Source organism: Malania oleifera, chromosome 6, assembly GCF_029873635.1.
Source record: "Malania oleifera isolate guangnan ecotype guangnan chromosome 6, ASM2987363v1, whole genome shotgun sequence".
NCBI lineage: Eukaryota > Viridiplantae > Streptophyta > Magnoliopsida > Santalales > Ximeniaceae > Malania > Malania oleifera.
In genome coordinates this window covers 26,978,972-26,999,620 of record NC_080422.1, presented here as the reverse complement: position 1 = coordinate 26,999,620, position 20,649 = coordinate 26,978,972, and the positions used below count along the sequence as shown (strand labels likewise).

Genomic DNA, 20,649 nt, shown 5'->3' with positions numbered 1-20,649 from the left:
AAATATGTACTTTTAAGAGGGCAAACTCAATGCATGTGGTAAAATGTGAAATATAATGCTGCCAATAATTCTTTAAGATTATTTTATTCTTTAAAACTTTTAGAGAGCAGATGAGGTGGTATATATTGCTGACGCAAGGTCCTAAACCTTGAGAGAGGTGTTTGTTTGGGTTGAGTGTGTTAGCTCAGTGAATCTGCAGGTAATTGGGGTTGTTGGGAGCAATGGAGTGGATTTGGTAAATGAGTATTTTGTTAGGTAGCTTAGATATGAATTTGCTTATCATTTTGCCTTCAATGAAATTCATTCCATAGTCATAAATGATAATCTAGGGGTATTTGGTTTATTAAAAAATAAAATTTTAATTTCCATTGAAATTGAAAATTTGGTTCAAGGCATGGAAACAGCCTCTTGCAAAAATGTAGGAAAAAGCTGTGTACCATAGACCTATTGTGGTCCATCCCTTCCCCAGCCCTGCACACACAGGAGCTTCATGCACCAGGCCGCCCTTTGTTTTTTTTTGGATGCAATAGGAGGGGAAGAAGTGTCCCGGACGTGTCCTCACAGTGTTAGGAAGTGTCTCAGCCATGTCCAAAAGTAAAAATTAATAACTAATTTCCAAAATGTTTTGGACACGTGTTGGGACAGGTATTCGTCAATACCAACCCTTCAGGCTTCCAGAAGCAATGATGTTTTCTAAGTTATACTTAGCCCCCGTTTGGGAGTACTTAAAAAATAAGCGCTTATAGTATTTATCACTTAAAATAAGTACTTTTACAAAAAAAATGGTGTTTGACTTGTACTATAACAAACACTTATTGCAAAAAGTGCTTTTTCAAAATCACTTATTTGAGAAGTATTTAAGTGAACATTGAGAAGCAATCTAAGATAGCTTTTTGGCTACTCATTAATGGCATTGTTCATAGACGGGGTCAATTTTATAAATATAAGAATATTTAGTGGCTATTTTATAATTTAAAAAAAATACATTAGAAGATAAGCATATGCTATTTTATTATGTATTATAATATATTAATTATTAATGAAACATAATTCAATTTTGGAATGAAGAACCATCTATTAATTTAAAATAATATTAAAAATTAAAAATATTAATTGAGTTTATAATGTTATTTTAAAATAAATTAATATGATAATCATATGATATAAATATGAATTAAGAACAAGATTATTGTTAATTAAAAAATAATATTATATTATTTTTACTTAATAAAAATATTTAAATATTAATTAATTTTTACTAATAAAAAAATTTAAATATTAATTAAAAAAACAGTTAACCTAATTATTAATTAAATTTTTAATAAAAATTAACCATATATTATTTTATTATGCATTATAACCTATTAATTTATCAATGAAATATAATTAAAATTTTGGAATAAATAAAAAGAACCATCTATAAATTTAAATTAACATTAAATGAAGTAAAATTTTTAATTTAGTTATTAATTATATTTTTAACATAAATTAATGTAATAATGATATGTTATAAATATACATTATTAACAAGATTATTGTTAATTAATATATAATATTACATTATTATTGTTATTTTAATTAGAAAATTAATATGATTATCATTTAAATTTCTAATTATAAAAATATTAATATTTTTATTCAAAATATAATTAACAGTAACTCTATAAATTATTTTGCTATGTATTATGACATATTAGTTATTATAATTTAATTCTAGATTGAATAAGAACTATTTATTAATTTAAATTAACATTAAATAAATTAAAATTTTGAATTTAATTAGTAATATTATTTTCATCATAATTTAATATGATAGTAGTATGTTATAAATATATATTAATAACAAGATAGTGTTAATTAAAAATAATAATCTTATATTATTTTTTCAATAGAAAATGTTTAAATTTAAACTATAAATAATTACAATAATTATTAATGAAATTATTAATTAAAAAATATTAATATTTTTAATGTAAAATATGTTTAAAAATAATCATATAGTGTCCTATAATAAAAGTAAGTATCCAAATACCACTTATTTTAATCACAACCAAACACCACTTACAACTTTCAGCACTTATTAAATTAAGCACTTTTTCTTCAAAGCTTTTCTACATAAGTGGTTCCAAATGATCCCTTAATAAAGTAGTTTTGCTTCCCTGATTTAATGGTAGGTTAATTGCCTGTGTAACAGTTGTATTGGCCATTGTGTAATGGCATCAGTTGCTTCCAAGAGCTTCAGAAGGTGTTATCTTGGAGGTCTTGTGATTCACAACTGTATTGGCCATTATCATTTTTTACGGTACCTAAAAGCTGTTATGGGTCACTATTGACCAGTACAGGCTGCTACATTATCAGACAGGCTGTGAATGACTAAAATATTTTTTAAATCCCTTTTTTGCCCCACTCTTGCTCCCATACGAAAGCTTAGAAACTCAAATTTCAGTTGGTTTATTTAGTTTGTAGTTTTTTATTTTTTTTTATCATTTTAAAATTCATTTACTTTGAGCATTCAAATAAACTTAAATCTCTCTCTCATTAAAATAACGTTCATATTTGCATATTGTAAGTTTCTTCAATTTTATCTTTTGTATTTTTCTTGCACCTAATTTGTGGACAAAAACATGTTCTATTGCTATGCATTTATTTCTTGCTTGAAATATGAACATTCTGTACTTAATATTGTTTGATTAATGATTTCTTAGTTTAAATATCACTTATAATCAATAAAGTAGTGAGAAACAGCAACTGAACAAACCTGGATAATATCTAATACTTATACACACACATACATATGTATATATGTGTGTGTGTGTGTGTGTGTGTTGTATTTAGATTGAATATAGGACTCTGGGATCAAAACATGTGAATAAATATGCTTTTGAAAAATTTTATAATTCAAAAATGAATCCATGGTTGCAGTGTCTGTTAGCGATGGTTACAGTTGAACTGACTGCCATCAATTTTTAATGCCATGTGCCTGGCTTTGAATGCCTCTATTCATTTTACATGCCATTTGTTCAGCATGGAATCTTACCAATATATTTGCTACGTTTGAATGCCAGTGATACATTGTACAATGTTTCATTTTCTATTTTTGAGGTATTATTACGTTTAGAATATGTGTAATATAATAACATGTTTCCTTTTTCGTGCTTTCCTGTTAGGTTAACTGCTTAGCTTTCAATCCCTTTAATGAGTGGGTTGTAGCAACAGGATCTACTGATAAAACCGTTAAGTTGTTTGACCTACGCAAGATTAACACTGCTCTCCACACATTTGATTGCCACAAGTAAGAATTCATCCTTGCATGTGCTATTTTACACACACACACATATTGAGGAGAAAATTAATGTATGCATACCTCTTCTCAATTTTCTGCTGTGACATTTGGCAGGGAGGAGGTTTTCCAGGTTGGATGGAATCCAAAGAATGAGACTATCTTAGCTTCGTGTTGCCTTGGCAGGAGGCTGATGGTGTGGGATCTTAGCAGGTTTTTCCTTGGACCAACTTTCAATTGATTTTGTTGAGATTTGAAAGTGACTATTTTTAATCAATTGTGCTAACCCATTTCTTGCTAACAATTATATGAACTCAAATATGAGGCTACGAAACTTTAAAAAAAAAAAAAAAAAGATGCAGCTGAAAAGTTTTATTTGAGGAATCTCAGATTTTTTTTATTTATTATTTTTTATTGGTAAAAAGAAATTTATTAATGGGGCATCAAGGGGATGCCATCCCAGAGTGATTCTGATACGACTGTTGTTTTTTTATTTCTTTTTATATTTTTTCTCTTGTTTTCTTTTGAATTTTATGCTATGATGATATCTTTTCCTCTTGCAAAAATGCAAGGTAAAGCTGTGGACTATAGACCCATCGTGGTCTGCCCCTTCCCTGGACCCCATGTATGTGAGAGCTGTGTGCACTGGGCTGCCCTTTTCTTGACGATTTCTTATCCTCTCCTAGTTTGTAATTCTCTCTATTCTCTTTCTTACTATAATTTATTTTGTGATTAAAAAAGGGTTGAGTTTATACTCTTGCCCACCATATTAGCGAAGAAATCCCTCAACACTTTCACCAAATCTCCCTTTGCAATATCCCAGCAAATCTGAGAGAAGGTCATAGAAAACCATCTGAGCTAGGTGCCTTTTCCTTCTCTATCTCAAAAATTGCTCTGTACCTCATCTCTCTAAAGAATCTGTCTTACTTATTCATCACTATCAGGAGGAATAGGAATAGAACACCATTCAGCACACTCCCCCATCTCTCTGCACCTGGCAAAAACAGCATAACTCAACTAACATCCTCTTCCGAGTTGAGGCTCTTATTAAAGTGGAGGATTTTATCTGCAATCAAGATAGGATCCCTAACTACTTTCCTCAACCCTGGCTCTAGCTCCTTAATAGAGCACTCATTCCTCTTACCTCGTATCAGGTATTACCATTTCTCTTCTTTTACCCATCTTAACCTAGAAATTTTCCTTGGGGTAATATCGTCTCTAATTTTTCTGTGTTTTTATATTTAGATATGTCAACGTGTGAGGCTTTTCCTCATCTATCAATTCTTATTTTAGGTCTTCTCTGTGGTTATCATTAAGTTGTTTGTGCTGTCAAGAAAGGATTCATCAACACAATGGACTCTTGAAACCTTATCTAATTTGTGTAAGGAGGGTGTTAAGCATTTGACCTTATCAATAAAGGTCAAATGAAACAAAGAAAGTTCAGTTTCAGTTGTAGAAGATCCCCTTACGATTGAACTAGATACTCCCAGACTTAAAATATTTGGGTTTTGTCATTGCTTCCCATTTTCTTCAAATGAACCAGCCTGGAATAAAAACAAGTTCACCCTTCCATTTTTGAAGGGTGACAGGCAAACCCTGTTCAACCTTTTATTTTGAAAGAATTGTTTGCCGGACAAATAAGTTTTTTTTTTCCAGGAAAAGTAGTCAAGGGCCGATCTAAAAAGGCTGTCTTTCTCCACCTCACAAAGCAGGAATTTTTAAAGTTTTTTTTTTAAATATCTTCTTCTTTAGCTAACATGTTGTCATCATCTTTTTTATACATTTGATATTACGAAGATCTCTGTTCCTTCTTCTTGGAGTCCTAGCTAGTTTGTATTCCTCTGCATCTTAAGTGCTTAGTCTAGTATGCGGTAAGTTTAGCATCACTAATAGGTTTTTTTTTTCCCCCCTTTTCTTGCATCTCCATAATTTTCAAACTTTTCCCTACTTCTGCACTGCTAATGTCTTTTTCGTTATATTTTTTACTACTCTTATTGGACGCCCTCCTCTAATCACCAACTCTCTTTATGATTGTACCTCTTCCTTTTGATGCACTTAAAACTCTGTTACTATTTCGAAGAGAATCATTCGTAGTATATGTAGAATGATTGTGCCTACATCTTTGTTGCCCAACACCTAAAATGATACAAATGAAGACATACCTTGACAACAAAAATAGTGTTTAATTTTTTTATTCTAATAAAAAAAAAAGACATTTTTGAGAGAATCCATCCGTGTGGAAGAAAATCTTATTAAGGCAGGTAATTGTAATTAATAATGGGGTCTTTCAATAGATTAGTTGTATCGTGTTGTGAACTTATAATTCATGGGGTAGGATTGGGTGGAAAGATGAGTTGATGAGTGTAAGTTTGTGTGCGAGGGTGGAATTAATCTCTAATCCTGCTCATCCAAACCACTTATTGTTTGATTTATTCTTATGACAACAGTGAGATACTCATGATGATTCTCTTGCTTATCTCTCTCTCTCTCTCTTTCTTGTTTCTCATTTTTTAGGGTGGAACCAATATCTGATCCTGCTCATCCAAGCCACTTATTGTTTGATTTATTCTTATGACAACACCGAGATACTTGTGATGGTTCTCTTGCTTCTTTTTCTCTCTCCCTCTCTTGTTTCTGATTTTCACAGGTTGCTCTCTCATTTATGAAGCTATTGTTTATTGGCTTGTGCATAGTTGTCAAATCAAGATTCAAATTGTGAATCGAAATTCTACTTTTGGGAATTGAGAATTGAGAATCAAATCGAATCGTAAGAGTCGGTATAAATTTCCAAAATCAATTCTAAATGACATGCATATATTGATATACAATAACAAGCAAAATAGTAAAATATATTTTAATTTTGATAATAAAATATCATATCTCATATGTATTCTTTCCCTAAACAAATGAAAAGTAAGATAAAAGTCGGGAGTATTAAAAAAAATGAACTTTATGTTGTTTAAAGGAGGGAATCAAGAAAAAAGAATACAAAGTTGGACTTTGGTGTTTATGAATAGTTTAAAAAAAAAAATTCATGCATATTCTTTCTCGAATTGAAAATTAAAAAAAAAATTAACCTAAAAAATGATAATAATTGAACAAACTACTGAAAAAATCAACTTCTAAACCTTAACAACACAACGAAACAATAGTACCACCTTAGCTGGTCAATGTGCCGTTGCTTCTTCTCAATGGCAGGACACTATACTGCTCCTAGAGTGAAGAAGATTTTGTGAAGACGACATTAGACCTAAATTTTTATTTTCTCCTCTTTTTTAGTACAAAACTGACTTAGACAAGGAATGGAAGGTAATTGTGTAAAAATAAAAGCAATAAAAAAATAAACAAATGTTGTTTTTGAGGTTTCAAACTAGTTGGGTTTGTCAGAATATGATAGGTTCAGAGTCGTGTGAATCGATAGATTCAGATCTAATCGTTAGATTCACAACAGTTAATCGATAGATTCACAATGATTCAGTTGTTTCTAGATTCGGTAGTAAGATTCGAATCGATTTGGTGTAGAAGTACTATGAATTGTATGAATCGAATTGTGAATCATAAGATTTTAACAACTATGGGCTTGCATGATTGAGATGAATCTTCAAAAGACTACTGTCTAGATTGAAGGCAAATCCTTTGATCTGAAAATGTAGGACAAATAAGCTTTGTTTATCTGAATAGATGGATTAAGATTTTTTCCACTCCAACATTATGGATACGTGGCTGTCTATACTCTATCCTTGTTTGGTGGCTGCGACTGGTGCATAGAAGAAGATTTAGGACATTCTATTGCAGTAAATTTGATGATGTTGGATTGCTTTTTATTGGGAGGGGGTTTTCAATTTTTATCCCTGGGGATGCAAAGGCAAATTGGTGGCAAAAAGTGGGCGATCAGGAGACGAGGTGGAAATTGTAAGATTGTGTTGAAATGGGTAAATTGAGTGGATGATAAATTTCTTTTGAAAAGTTGTGGTGGTTGCATAGGTGGTGAAGGAGCAAGAATTGAGTGGCAGCTAGAGGGTTTTGTGCTGTGCATCGATCTTAGGAAGAAGTGATAGTGAAGGTAATTGTGGACCTTTGTGTTGATGTTCGAATGGATGGACGCTTTTAATATTGTTCTAGAATTGGGACAAAGTCTCAATATTTGGGTCTCAAAGCACAACAAAAAAGCATTTTACTTTTAAGACCAAATTAGCTTCCTTTGCCAACTGGGGAACCGCACTGATGGGGCTCTCCTTATGACTTATGAGAATTTTGGTGCACAAATTGGGGCTTTTCCTTTAACCTACCTTGCTGTCCCTCTTAAAGCTAACTTTAAAGATAAAAGGATTTGGATCCTATATCACAAGATTCATGAAGAGACTTGCTATATGTAAGAGAAATTATATTTTATAAAGTGGAAGACTTACTCTCATCAAGAGCACTCTCTGATGGGGCTCTCCTTATGACTTATGAGAATTTTGGTGCACAAATTGGGGCTTTTCCTTTAACTTACCTTGCTGTCCCTCTTAAAGCTAACTTTAAAGATAAAAGGATTTGGATCCTATATCACAAGATTCATGAAGAGACTTGCTATATGTAAGAGAAATTATATTTTATAAAGTGGAAGACTTACTCTCATCAAGAGCACTCTCTCAAACCTTCCAGTCTATTATACGTCCCTCTTCCCCATTCTGCTCAGTTGCCAAAAGATTAGAGGATGAAAAAAGGAACTTTGAGGAAGATGGAAAAGGTTTCAATATGATCTTGTCAAATGGGGGATTATTTAGCAACCTGTTCATAGCAAATGTTTAGGGCTAAAGTTCCTATTGATTTTCAACAAATTTTCTCCATTGGAAATGGCTTTGGAGGTTCATGAAGGAGAAAGACCTTTTTTGGAGAAAAATCATTGTTTTAAGTATTGTCTTGACTCTTGATCACAGCAGTTGAACTCCTAAAGAAGTTAGAGAATACCATGGCATTGGAGTTCGGAACATTTTTTCTCCTTCATTAAATTTGACCTGAGAAATGGGAATAATGTGTTCTTTTGGTGTGACATTTGGTTGCAGCCCTTCTCTCCTGTGACAAGGTTTTCCATCCATTTTCAGCTTGGCCGTGCCAAAGTTGCTTTAATTAGAAGTCACCTCCAACTTTCAGCAAATGGGATTACCTGGGACATTCCCCTATTGAGGAATGCTGGTGATTGGGAGATTAAAAGCTGAAAAGTGAAAAAAAGAACTCATGGATTCTTTGGTAACTTCTACAAAGTTCCCTTTTGAAACATCCCTAACGAACCAAAGTAGACCTTGGACAATGACAGCAGCTTTACACTTCTTTTTTTTTTTTTTTTGTTGTGATGCTGAGACAATTGATAATATCATCTTATAGTGTTCTTGGACCGAAATATTTTGAGACCTGGCCTTGGGATGGAATGTTGATATCAGACTCATATCACTAACAATTGTCTACTTGGTTGATTAGGATCTTGATTGGGAATGATATGCTAAGAAAGTTTTCTTAAGAGGAATAGTGGTGGGAGTTTTTTGTTCATCGCAATGTTTTAAAAGGTGAAGCATTTTAACCCTTTAGAGGCGAGGCGTACGCCTTAAGGCATTGGGGCATAAGCCTTTTGAGAATTTGTTTTCAAGATAAAAATATGTTAAGTAAATTATATATATTTAAAATAAATATAAAAAAACTAAGAAAATTAAAAATATAATGTAAAAAAGAAAAAATAGATATATTTTGCAAACTACTTGTTGGCCATTCAAAAATTGCTTACTTGAATACATGACATGAATCATGACAAGAGATGGCTATAACATGACAAAGTTCAAACTATTTTCATGATCTAAGATACATCTCTCAGTTATTTTGGAAAGATTGAGATTCAAGAGTTTTAGAAATCAACTCATATTATGACATTCCTTTTATACAAACATGTTAAAATTTTTTAACCAATTTTAACTTGAAAATCACACACCCAAAATGCGAAAGCCTCAACTAAAAGGCGCCAAAGGCATGCCTTTTGTAAAAATGTGTAAGCCTCAGCATGTAATGGGTTATCCTTTTTGGAATTTGGTATTTTAGATTGAGCCTCAAGGCATTTTAGGCATGCCTTGCCTTGAGGCAAGCCTCAATTGAGCCTTTTAAAACACTTGTTCATCGGGTGCAAATTATATTCAACAAGTGGATCTGGGAAAAGAACTGTAAAGGCAGGTGTTCAGTACTTCAGTTAAAGTAATTAAAGATGAAAAATGGGAATAGGAATCTTAGGTGGGTAATGAATGTGATAGTACTTTAGAGTATTGTGGTGGATTATTATTGGATGAAATTCGAGAGTAGTATGGGTGTGATTTGAATTCTTCTAGTGATGATGTCTCTTATGTGTCTGAGGCTCCTATAGTGGATTTGAAAGGGTTCCTGTTTTTATTGATGATGGAATTAATTTAGATGCAGCTTCTAATCTGGTTGGATGATTGAGAGATTAACAATAATATTACAGAGGGAAATGTACCTAAGATCAAATATTTCGAGCCGGCTTCCATGAAAAATTCAGACTAGGAGTTGATAGAGGATTAGTGGAGGGATCAAGGTAGGGTATGAGGATTGTATCATATTGCATCTTTATTAGGTCATAGATGATACTATTCTCTTCCTCCCAGCAAACATGGGTTGCTAATCTAATTTTTTAACCATCCAGTAGGTGTTTAAAACATCCTGGTTGGAATTTTTTGACCATCCAGTAGGTGTTTAAAGCATCCTGGTTGAAGATTAATTTCTCTAAGAGTTGTTTGGTGGGTCTGAGCACTAATGTGGACGCTTTTGTTAGGATAGCTGGTTGTGCTGTTTTGACTTGGCTTATTACATATTTAGGTGCCCCCCTAGGTGGTAATCCTAAGGTTTACTCTTTAGGATCCTGTTTTTGAGTGTGTCTAGGAGATTGGATGGGTGGAAAGGAGCGTTCATCTGAGGGTGTTATATTACTCTTATTCACGCGTGTCTGTCCTCCATCTCTTTGTATTATCTTTCTCTTTTTAGAATTGGGGCTGAGCCTTGAGAAACTAATGAGGGATTTCTTGTGGTTGAGTGGGGGTAGTTGAGATCATCTTATAGGTTGGGAGACTGCATGTAGGTCTAAAAGGGAGGGAGGCTTGGGTCTTGTAATTTGGTGTCCAAAAACCTTTCTTTGGTGGGGAAATGGTTCCTGTTGAACCTCATCCTCTTTGGCATAAGGTAATTCACTGTAAGTTTGGTCTACTACAAAATGATGGGATGCAAAAGTGGGGGTTAATATTACTTATGAGAGTCCTTGGAAGTTTGTTTCTCAGATTTATGACTTTTTCCTTACAAAAATCCAATATATTTGTGGGTAACAGAGAGTGAATTTGCTTTTGGGAGGACCATGGGGGAGATGCCTTTGAGCTATTACTTTTCCTCGTCTTTTTTCAGTTATCGAATCTTCATTTGGGGGGTGGGGGTGGGGGGGGGGGGGCGGCAAACCTATGCTTTTCTTTGTTTGCAAGTGGATGGTCTTTCTTGGAACTTCCATTTTGGGAGGAATATTAATATGAGAGAGATCAATGAGGTTGCCTTCTTAATCAGTTTGCTCAACTCATTCATGTTCATTTGGGGAGTGATAAAAGGGTTTGGTGGTTACATCCTTCTGTGGAATTCTCTAGTAAATCCTTTTTCTCCTACTTGGCTTATGACTTTAATGCGGATCCATGCAGTCCTTTTGCTTGTGCTCTTTAATCTACAGAGCTAAAGCTCCTTCAAAAACCAAAGCTTTTATTTAGACTTCGAAACTTGAAAGAATCAACCTCAATGATTTGCTTTAGAAGAGAAAGCCTAATAAGGTCCTGTTAGATCACCACTTTACCTAAAAGCTTAAACTGTTAGGTTGTTGGCCCACAATGCATATCAAGCTTTAACAAGTCCTGTCACTTGATGTTTGTGTCCTTTGCGGAGTGGAGAGACTTGCTTACATCTGTTTCTTCGCTGCTCTTTCACTTTGGTTGTTTGGAATAAATTATTTGGTATATTTGCCAAAAACTGGGTTTTCCTCTACTCTGAAGGCCTTCTGTACTATCACTTTTAGGGGTTTTGGTGAGGGAAAGGATAGGAAAGCCTTGTATTGTTTCACTGTTGTAGCTAGTATTTGGTGCGTTTTGTTGGACAGGAGTGCTTGAATTTTTGAAGGTGTGGCTACTGCTGAAAACTTGCTTTGGAGTAGAGTGGTTTATCTTGTGTTGCTGTAGATGTCGGCTAATGGCTTTTTTCATCACATGTCTTTGGAAGACCTGCAGCAGGATTGTTTGGCTCTGTTTCATTGAGTTGATTTTGGGTTTATGTTGTGTTTCTTAGCAACTAGTTGGCTAGTTGCTATTGATGTGAAGGGAGGATTTCTTATCGTCCTCGTTCTTTCTTTCTTTATTTTTTTCATTTTTTTGTCATAATTTCTTCTCCCTTCTAATAAAATTCTTTTGTTTATAAATAAAAATGGTTCACATTTGGCAGGATAATATTTTAACAGTGAAGTGAACAATCTGTGTGGTTTTTTGGCGGGTGGTAACGGCAAGTTCTTGGTTCGCATGAATGGTTTACTTGTGTAATGGGATCAATGACCCAATATATGGGGCAACATGCATTTTCTGCCCCTAAAATTTAAGTAGTTTTCAATGTCCGTTAACTTTCAATTGTTTCAATTGCCTCCTTGGATTTTTAAAATTTATTCCAGCACCCCACTTGAACTTTTTAAATTGTTTCAAAGCGTCCCTTGACCATCAATTTTCATTAAGGAAACTTGTAATATGACATGCATCTCCATAATTAGTAAACTAAGCTGACTTTTGTCATTTATTTGTCCCTATTTTTGATTTATGAGATTAGTTGACTTTTTGGTAAGTGCATTATTTTACCAAAAGTTCTGTTGCAATTTTATAGTTAAACATCATAGGTAACAAATGTAGGTTGAAAAGGTTTTTTTATCCAACAACTTTCCTGATTTCTGTCAATCCTTTTGATTTTGCCTTTTCACATTCTACCTAGGTTGGTACCAAGAAGGTATGTTCACAGTTGGCTGCAACGATTTGGGTATTTGAACAAAATTTGTGGTATATTAAATACAAATTGGAAATGTAGTTAGTAGCTTCAGAATGAGTAGCAAGGTTTGATAAGTATTTGTCTGAACTAGGTTTATTCCCACACAACACCATTGTACTTGTAAGTGGTCTTTTTCGTAAGAAAGAGTAAAGTAGGCTACTCTGCTGGTTTTGTTGTGATCTTAGATGCTCTCTAATTTTCCTTAGCTTGCTTACAAGGGAGATATGAAGTGCTTCTTTTCTATGTATTTAGGATTCTCTCATGTTTTGCTGTGGAAGTATGTAATTTGCAATGAATTGTTCTAAAGGTTTGGCTATTTTGGTTGGCTGAGAGCCTGAGAGCCTATGGCTTTTACTCGTAAATGATTTGATTTGATGTTGTCAAAGGTCTTTTGCTTCATCTTCATTCCGGTTTCTTTGATGGGAAGAGATAAGGCTATAGGTTCTCTGCCAGATCTCATCTGGAGTTACTTTTTTTAAATTCAAATGCAGTTTGGGAGAAAACTGTGACCGTTGGTATTTTCTTGTCTTTTCTTTTCTTTTCCTTTTTTTTTAGGGGCATAGGGAGGCATTTCTTTGCCTTGTGTGTGAAATTTTTACTTGCATGTACCTACAAAATTGGGGAAGAGCTGGAATGCTCACCATTTGTGCACTAGGCTTACTGCATGACCCATTTACGGATTCCATTACACATCCATTGTGAGTTCTAAGATCTGATTTAATGATGGATGTTGAGTGCTGGAACAAGATAAAGCATCAGCGGATTGTGGAATTTGTCATTTTTTCTATGTCAGGTTCACAAAATTGGGGAAGAGCTGGAATGCTTACCTTTTGCACACTAGGCTTACTGCATGACCCATTTTCAGATTTCATTGCAAATCCATTGTGAGTTCTAATATCTGATTTAATGATGGATGTTGAGTGCTGGAACAAGATAAAACATCAGTGGAATTTGTCATTTCTTCTTCTTCCGCCGGGGGGGGGGGGGGGGGGAAGACATCCATAGAAACAGACAGGCAAAAGAGACAGAAAGAAAATATCTAATTACAAATTTAAAATAAAATCCTTGATTTCTAAATTGCTAAACAAAATGTTGCCTAGAATAATCTCACTTTGTTTGGTAGCCTGCACATGTTGAAATTTTTTTTAAAAAGTAGTTGTCATTTTTCTTGCTCATCTTAAACACTGTCAGCCACCTTGAGGACAAGCCTGAGACACATTGGGATGTGTATTCCTGTAAGATGATGCATTTTGGGTTCCTTCCTTTGGCCATCATTTTTTTGGAGGTGGAGAGGAAGTGTTTCATAAACTACTATTACGCCTTCAATCATGACATCCCAATACCATGCCTCTCTATTCTCCCTCATTGTCCGTGCATACGAATAGAGCTCCAAAAAGCCTGAATATCTACATGACTCTATATTACTGTAGCATCACTCAATTAAACTGTGAATATGTCATATCAAATTATGAATGCTTGCCCATAGAAAATCTGTTTGTAGGATATGCATCAGATCATGTCTATAAATTTTCATGTGTGCATGCTGATTACATAATTACATCAAAAAGAAGAAAATAGTAATTTTGTATGCCTCAATATCAATTTTTACATTAACTAATTGACATGTTTCTGCCATGCGTGCCCTATTTTAGAGTTGTATTTCCGTTTCTGTATTATATCTTGTCTTTGCCCTATTTTTGTGTTGATGCTTCGTAGTTGGTAGGGAGGAAGATAAGGGAAAGGGGAAGGGAGAAAGAAGGGAAAGGGGAAGAAAGAACAGTGCACTTTCATTTCCTTTGAATCATCTGTTTGAAACAAAAGAAAATGGAATAGTTACCATTCAATTTAATGGACAAGTCTCTTTGGATCCATTTTCCTAAATTGTCTATCATTCCATGATACTGAAAAAAGGAAAATGGACTTCGTGCTCAACTTTCCTTCCTCTTATTCTCCTACCTAACAGTGTTAACTCAAAAGAATGATATTGCTGTATCTGAGTGACAGCACAGCTTATCTTTTAGGGTGAGGTATCTTAAGATGAAGATGATAGTTGCACAAATCTTAGTCTAGCCGAATCAGAAATTAATGGCTTAACTTTTGGTGTCAGTTATAGTATGATTTATGCCTCAAGTGACTGGATGGTTTTTCATTTTTTAATTTTCCAAAAAAATTACAATGATGTCGCTTTGTTTTCCAACATTTATATGGAGGGCTTGGTAATAAAGAAGATGTTAACCAACTTTTCTTTACTTAAGGTGGCACTTTCGTAGTTCTTTTTGGAAAATTGAAAATGGAAAAGAACTGTTTCTTGTCCTTTTATTTTGCAAGTAAGACCCAAGGACTGAAGTTGAGAAGGTTCTTCAATTTGGTGTTGACTTCAGTTGATGCCAAAGTCATCTATGGTGTACGCCATTCGAGTTGTTCACTATTTGATATTGAGGGCAGAAACTTGCTCATTATGTTGATTCCTTGCATCTTTTATTTTAATGGGTGACAAGTGTGAGGGAGATATTAGGTGTGTCCAAATGGTATCCATAATTTTCATATCATTTTATTATTATTTTTTAGTAAAACTTTATCCTGAGCTGTTCTTAAGAAAGTTTTTGAAAAGGCCACGGTAAACATGACTCCATAATATTCATCAATGAGAATTTTTGACATGCATTTAGTGCTATATATGTGTTCAGGCCTCGCCAACATACACAATAATGTGTGGGTGAGAACAGTGTCTGGTTGACTTGATTTGGGTTGTTTTTCATTTTCAGGATTGACGAAGAACAGACCCCAGAGGACGGAGAAGATGGACCTCCAGAGCTGCTTTTCATTCACGGTGGCCACACAAGTAAAATTTCAGATTTTTCATGGAACCCTTGTGAAGATTGGGTCATTGCTAGTGTAGCTGAAGACAACATACTTCAAATCTGGCAGATGGCAGAGAACATCTACCACGATGAAGATGATTTACCTGGAGATGAATCCACAAAAGCTTCTTAGTCGTAGTTCCCCTTCATACCTTCCATGTGACACTCTGTAATCTATATGGCTGTGTTTGAGCTGAACTGCTGTATTTTAATGGGTTATAAATCATTTTTATCTGCATTGCTTATTTGCTTTTGGCTTCTATGTTTAGTGGCTGCAGAGTGTTAACTGAACCTTGCGTAATTTTGGTAACTAGTTTCTTTAGCATCTAATCTTAACATAGCGAACGCTCGAGAGCTTATTAGCCTTATAATTTGTGTTATAATTTGTGTAGATCAAATTATTTGGGTTTAAGCCAAGTTCCTCCCTTACAAATCTGACTTGAGATCGAGTGCTGTGGCACTTTTATCCCTACTAAAATACAGGGCGAGTGCAAACTTGGGTCTATCATGACTAGATTTGAGAAACCATGCAGTACGTGGATATTATGATTTATTCAATAGATCCAAGAGTTGACATTTAAAAGAGATAAAAAGAGAGGAATAACTGAGAATTTCTATCGAGTTACATAGTCATCAACATCATCATAGAAATTTTAGATTGATATGCTCGGAGAAGGGATTGAAGGAGGATGTTTGAAGGCATGGAAGAGATGGCTTGCCTGCTGAACATGACAGAAAAAGTAAAAAGAAGACGAATTTTAGTTTGTTTGGCTAGTTAGAAACCCTGAGAAAGTGCAAGTGAATACAAGGAGAGGGAAAAACACGGGGAAAATTTTGAGGTGGGATTCAGCTTTAACAAATTTGCTTGGAACATATTTATAGGCAATCAAGATCATCCTTGCAATGCTCCTAATAGAACTGCACTGTCACACTAGAGCTTTAGAGTTTATGACCAATCTTATTTCTGCTTATTGCAAGTTAAATGCTCAATGCTCTTAAGATTACTCTTGTCTAGGTCTTGTATATTTTGATATCATGGCTAAATCTGTTTCATGATCAAACTTTACCTAGCTTTCTCCTTTACTATATTGAAGTCATCAGTTAGGGTAATGCAATATGGTTTTTTTTTTTTTTTTCTCTTTTGGAATGATAGTGGTTGAGAGACTCTTCAAGCACACAACTAAATCACTGAAATAATAAATTTGCCCCTCTACCCTTCTCCGCTTAAATAATAATATATTATCTCAAACGTAAAGTGTATTTAAAAAATTTGAACCGTTAAAATTTAATTAGAAATCTTGAATTTGTTACTTGAGCGACTCTTTAAGAAGTAGGATGAGGCAATATATTGTCCCTCGCCCTTTATCTTAAGGGCTCTAAGTACTTCTCTTTGTCCAAGAAATTGACCACTAGTTGGATTTCATGTATTCACTTGGCCCAATAAATTGATAAGTAAATCAAGAGTAGTATCTTGCTCAATTTGACGTACATTTAAAATTAATATATTTTGATTGTCATCTAGGGCACACGTGGGTGCCCTGACATTTACAACCAACACAACCAAGTTACAAATCAACTTCCACAAGCTTCAATTCTAACCTGATCTCCTCCAATTGAACATAAATAAATAAATTAATATATATATATATATACAAACACAATGTATTGATCCATTTTGGCCTTGCCATTAAATTTAAGGATGCTTGATTGAAATGTTAATTTAAATATTTGGGATTGTTTGGTTGTGGAAAATTATTTATATTTTTCCTTTTTTGAATTTTAAAATATTTTTAAAATTTACACCTTTTTCTATTTTTTGAACTTAAAAATAATACGATATTTTTTGAATTTCCTATTCAAATGTTAAAAGTAGAAAAATAGAATAGCATTTTTGTAATTATTTGAAAACTAAAAATAAAAAAATAATTTTTTTAGAACAAAACAATCACTTAAAATTAAATGTTTTAGAATTAATATACTTTCAAAATCATCTAGTGCATGCCAATACTATTGCTCTTGCATAAAATACCCAAACTATTTTAAAATTTAGTCAACTATGTAAATACTTTTCTATTCTCATGATTCTTAAATTATTTTTAATTTATATTATGAAAAAATATTTACATTTAAAGTTAAGAGAACATGAGATAATTTTTAATTACATTCATTATTCTAAAATGCCCTCAACATGACAAGTTGTCATTTAATCATAATATTAGAAACCAAAAGTATATGATTAATTCAAGAAAATAATTTTTAATTTTAAATCTCAAAGAACTCCCATCATCCCCATTGCATCTACTATTCCTTAAAAAAAAACAATAAACTTGGCTTGGAGAAAAGGATTTTATCAAGTTGTTCTTGAATATAGTTTTCTTGAAGCACTACATCTCATTGAAAATTGTGTGTATCGAGCTCATCTATATGCAACCTTATAGTAGGGGAAAACACTCATTGATATGGCTAATTTGCTTAATTTAATTAATCAAATTAAATGAAAATTTTAACCTAAAATGTTCTTCTATAAAACCAAGTTGAAGTGAACTCTTCCAAATATCGAATTAGATACCTATCGAAACATAATTTGGTTAAATCGATTAATTGAGTTGAATTGAATGTACTTCATTCCAAATTGAATTATGAGTAAAGGAGCCATGGTTGTTGGGTTAATTCAACTAACCAAATTTCTTAAGGGCTCTACCAAATTGAGAGCCTAAAACCAAAAATTTTAGAAAATTCATCCTGAACTGACCAAAAATGTAAAATTAACTGAATCATTTAGCCAAATTCAATTGATTCGATAGGTTAACTTGGTATATACTAAATAGTATTCAACCCTACTTTATAGTAGACATTAAACATCTTAAGTTTTAGGATTAGATTTAGATTTGAAACATATCCTCATTAAAAGCAATTAGCGTACAAACCACCTAGTAAAACTTTGATATGATAATAAATGGACTTAGTGACTTTCTTGAGAAATATGAATTCTTTATTTGTAATAAATAAATTTAGCCCTCTTTTAATATTTTGCTTCCAAAGTACTGAAAAATAGAGAATTCATTCATCATAATCATAATTGAAAATAACAAAAATGATATAAAACCAAAAACTAAAATGCATAAAACTCCTTTGTACTAAATGCCTATTGCACAAAACCCTTCTTAAACTAAAATAACCATCACATAACCCGCTCAAAGTATTTATAAGATACACAAATTCTCCTTCTATCAAGAACCGTTAGTATTCATGACAAATAATATTTTTAATTCCAAAATAACCATACTACTGTAATTTTTAAGAAAAGAAAAATTTTTTTGAGATTTTTAAGGTTAATGTTTTAGATCTAAGATACAATTGAATCCTTGTTTTTCCAATTTTTTGGGGATAAAGAATGCATTCAAGAAAGACTGAATTTTTCCATCCTGTATGGGGTAACAAGTACTACTGGGGGACTGTAGACATCCCATTTTGTTTGACCCTTATATAATAAAATTATTTACTTGTTAGATTTCGTGCAATTTTTGGATATTTTCAAATAAGCATGGTTAAATTTGTTTCTTTTGAAATGAATTTAAATTCAATTTTTTTTTAAAAAAAATCATCAAATTGAGCTTTTAAGGTCTTTACCTAGAGAAAACTCTCATCATTAATATTTCAATTCTCCCACTCCATTGCCCTAAAATAAGCATTCATCCACTAGATTTATACTACAAAATTTTGTTTATAATCATCAATCTGCACTAATTTTCTAATAAAAAATAATCCATAACCACCAAAAAAAGTCACGAGCTCCATCCTAAGTCCACTTGCATTAATCCTCTTCGGTCGCATTCACTTGCATACATAGCATAATTCAAGGTCAATATAAGGAGAGTTCTTGTCAATTATGCAACTAAGACATTTCAATTTGTAATTCAAGACTCACTGCCTTTGCTCCTTTGCTTAATTATAACTCAAAGCCCCTGCCTAGGTCAAAATTAATTGCCAACTCCCTAGTCCATCCTCTCATATGCAAGAAACATTGTTCCCTCCCTCTAACAAACTCACATGGCTCCATATAGTAGGCAGCCTTTTGATAGTTCAAGAAACTAAAAGAAAAAAAAAAAAAAGGAAAATAGGAGATTCTCTCCTAATCATATGATGAAGGATTGATATACCCCAAATATCACCATAAAACTAGCCTACCATAAATCAAGAGAAGACTAGCATTGCGTTGATGAGAGCAATTACCATCCAAGTCAATTGACGCCAGTACTATAATGACTATAAAGAATGAAGTGATCCACGCCAAGTGCCATAAACACACTTATAAATGGTGTGTCACCTAGGGTCAAACTCCGCCAGTATAAAAGGGGATGCCATGAAGAGGTAGACCATCTCATACTAACCTATTATACCATTGCTTACAACCTCTCTAGCAAATCCCTTACTAAGGCATCAGAGTGGTCTCCCGGAGTACATCCCGGGTCCTCCAAGTCGTTCATGTTTTCCTTCTTTTTCAGGTGATTGTGATCGGAAAGTCTCTCGAAGGTCATCCGACTTTTTTATTTAGCAACAAGGACATCGTACCTTTTTAGGCTAGAAATAGGAGCCCAAGTGGGGAAAATGGGGGAATTTTTCAAAGTGAGCATTTAGTAATCATAGGATAGAATTAGAGAGTGTGGAGAAGGAGCAATCTACAGAGAGGATGAGGCCATCTTTTGGAGAGAGAATTCAATTCTCGGAGAGCAAAGAATGGTAGAGTGAGAGAGAATCATAGAGGAAGCATCATAGAATGTTAAGGAAGCCCGTAGGAGGTAATAGAGAGTAAAGAAGAAGAGCATAGGCAGGAGCACCTATAGAACCCACGTAAGAAAAAAAGAGATGAAAAAGGAGAGAAGTAATTAGATAGAGGAAAAAGTAGGTTCAGAGTTTATAATAGCTATATGGTCTTTTCTCCATATCAGTGGAATGTGATCTATGTGCCTTATATATTGTTTGGGTCTAAACTAGGTTCTGGGTGAATGAGCAAAATGCATGGTATCGAGCAAATAATTGATTTTGTAATATAACGGGTGTTATACTAGGTAGATGGAGTTAAAATCAGGTTTAATGGTAAAATTATGAATTGTAGTGTCAGTTTCAGTGTTATGTGCGTGATTAGATAGTACTAAAATATATACGGATGAGATTCGTATTTTAAATTGGGGTGCACAGAATTCAAAACTATGTTAATTGGAACATGGATAAAGTTGTGAATTGTAATGTCTTGAGTGTGCGGATTAATTGGTTGCAATTTTATTTTAAACCATTAATGGAGTAATTGATTTGTTTGAATAAAACTATTCAAATGGGACCATATCTCCGGCTCTCAAATACCATATGCATTTGGATCCACTTGAGGATCCAAATTCGTTCACCTAGGTCAACCCAAACCCAAAA

The 20,649-nt window shown here is 33.4% G+C and overlaps 1 protein-coding gene across 1 annotated transcript in view; it reads left to right on the top strand.

The window, feature by feature from the left end:
- The window catches only part of LOC131157558 (WD-40 repeat-containing protein MSI1), a 29,188-nt gene extending 13,718 nt beyond the window's left edge, over positions 1-15,470 (top strand). Inside the window, exons 4-6 of the mRNA XM_058111803.1 lie at positions 3,168-3,292; positions 3,398-3,493; positions 15,130-15,470. Coding sequence (XP_057967786.1) covers positions 3,168-3,292; positions 3,398-3,493; positions 15,130-15,358 — 450 coding nt within the window. The 3' untranslated portion in view covers positions 15,359-15,470. The remainder of the gene's footprint in view (positions 1-3,167; positions 3,293-3,397; positions 3,494-15,129) is intronic.
- The last annotated feature ends 5,179 nt before the right edge of the window (positions 15,471-20,649 follow it).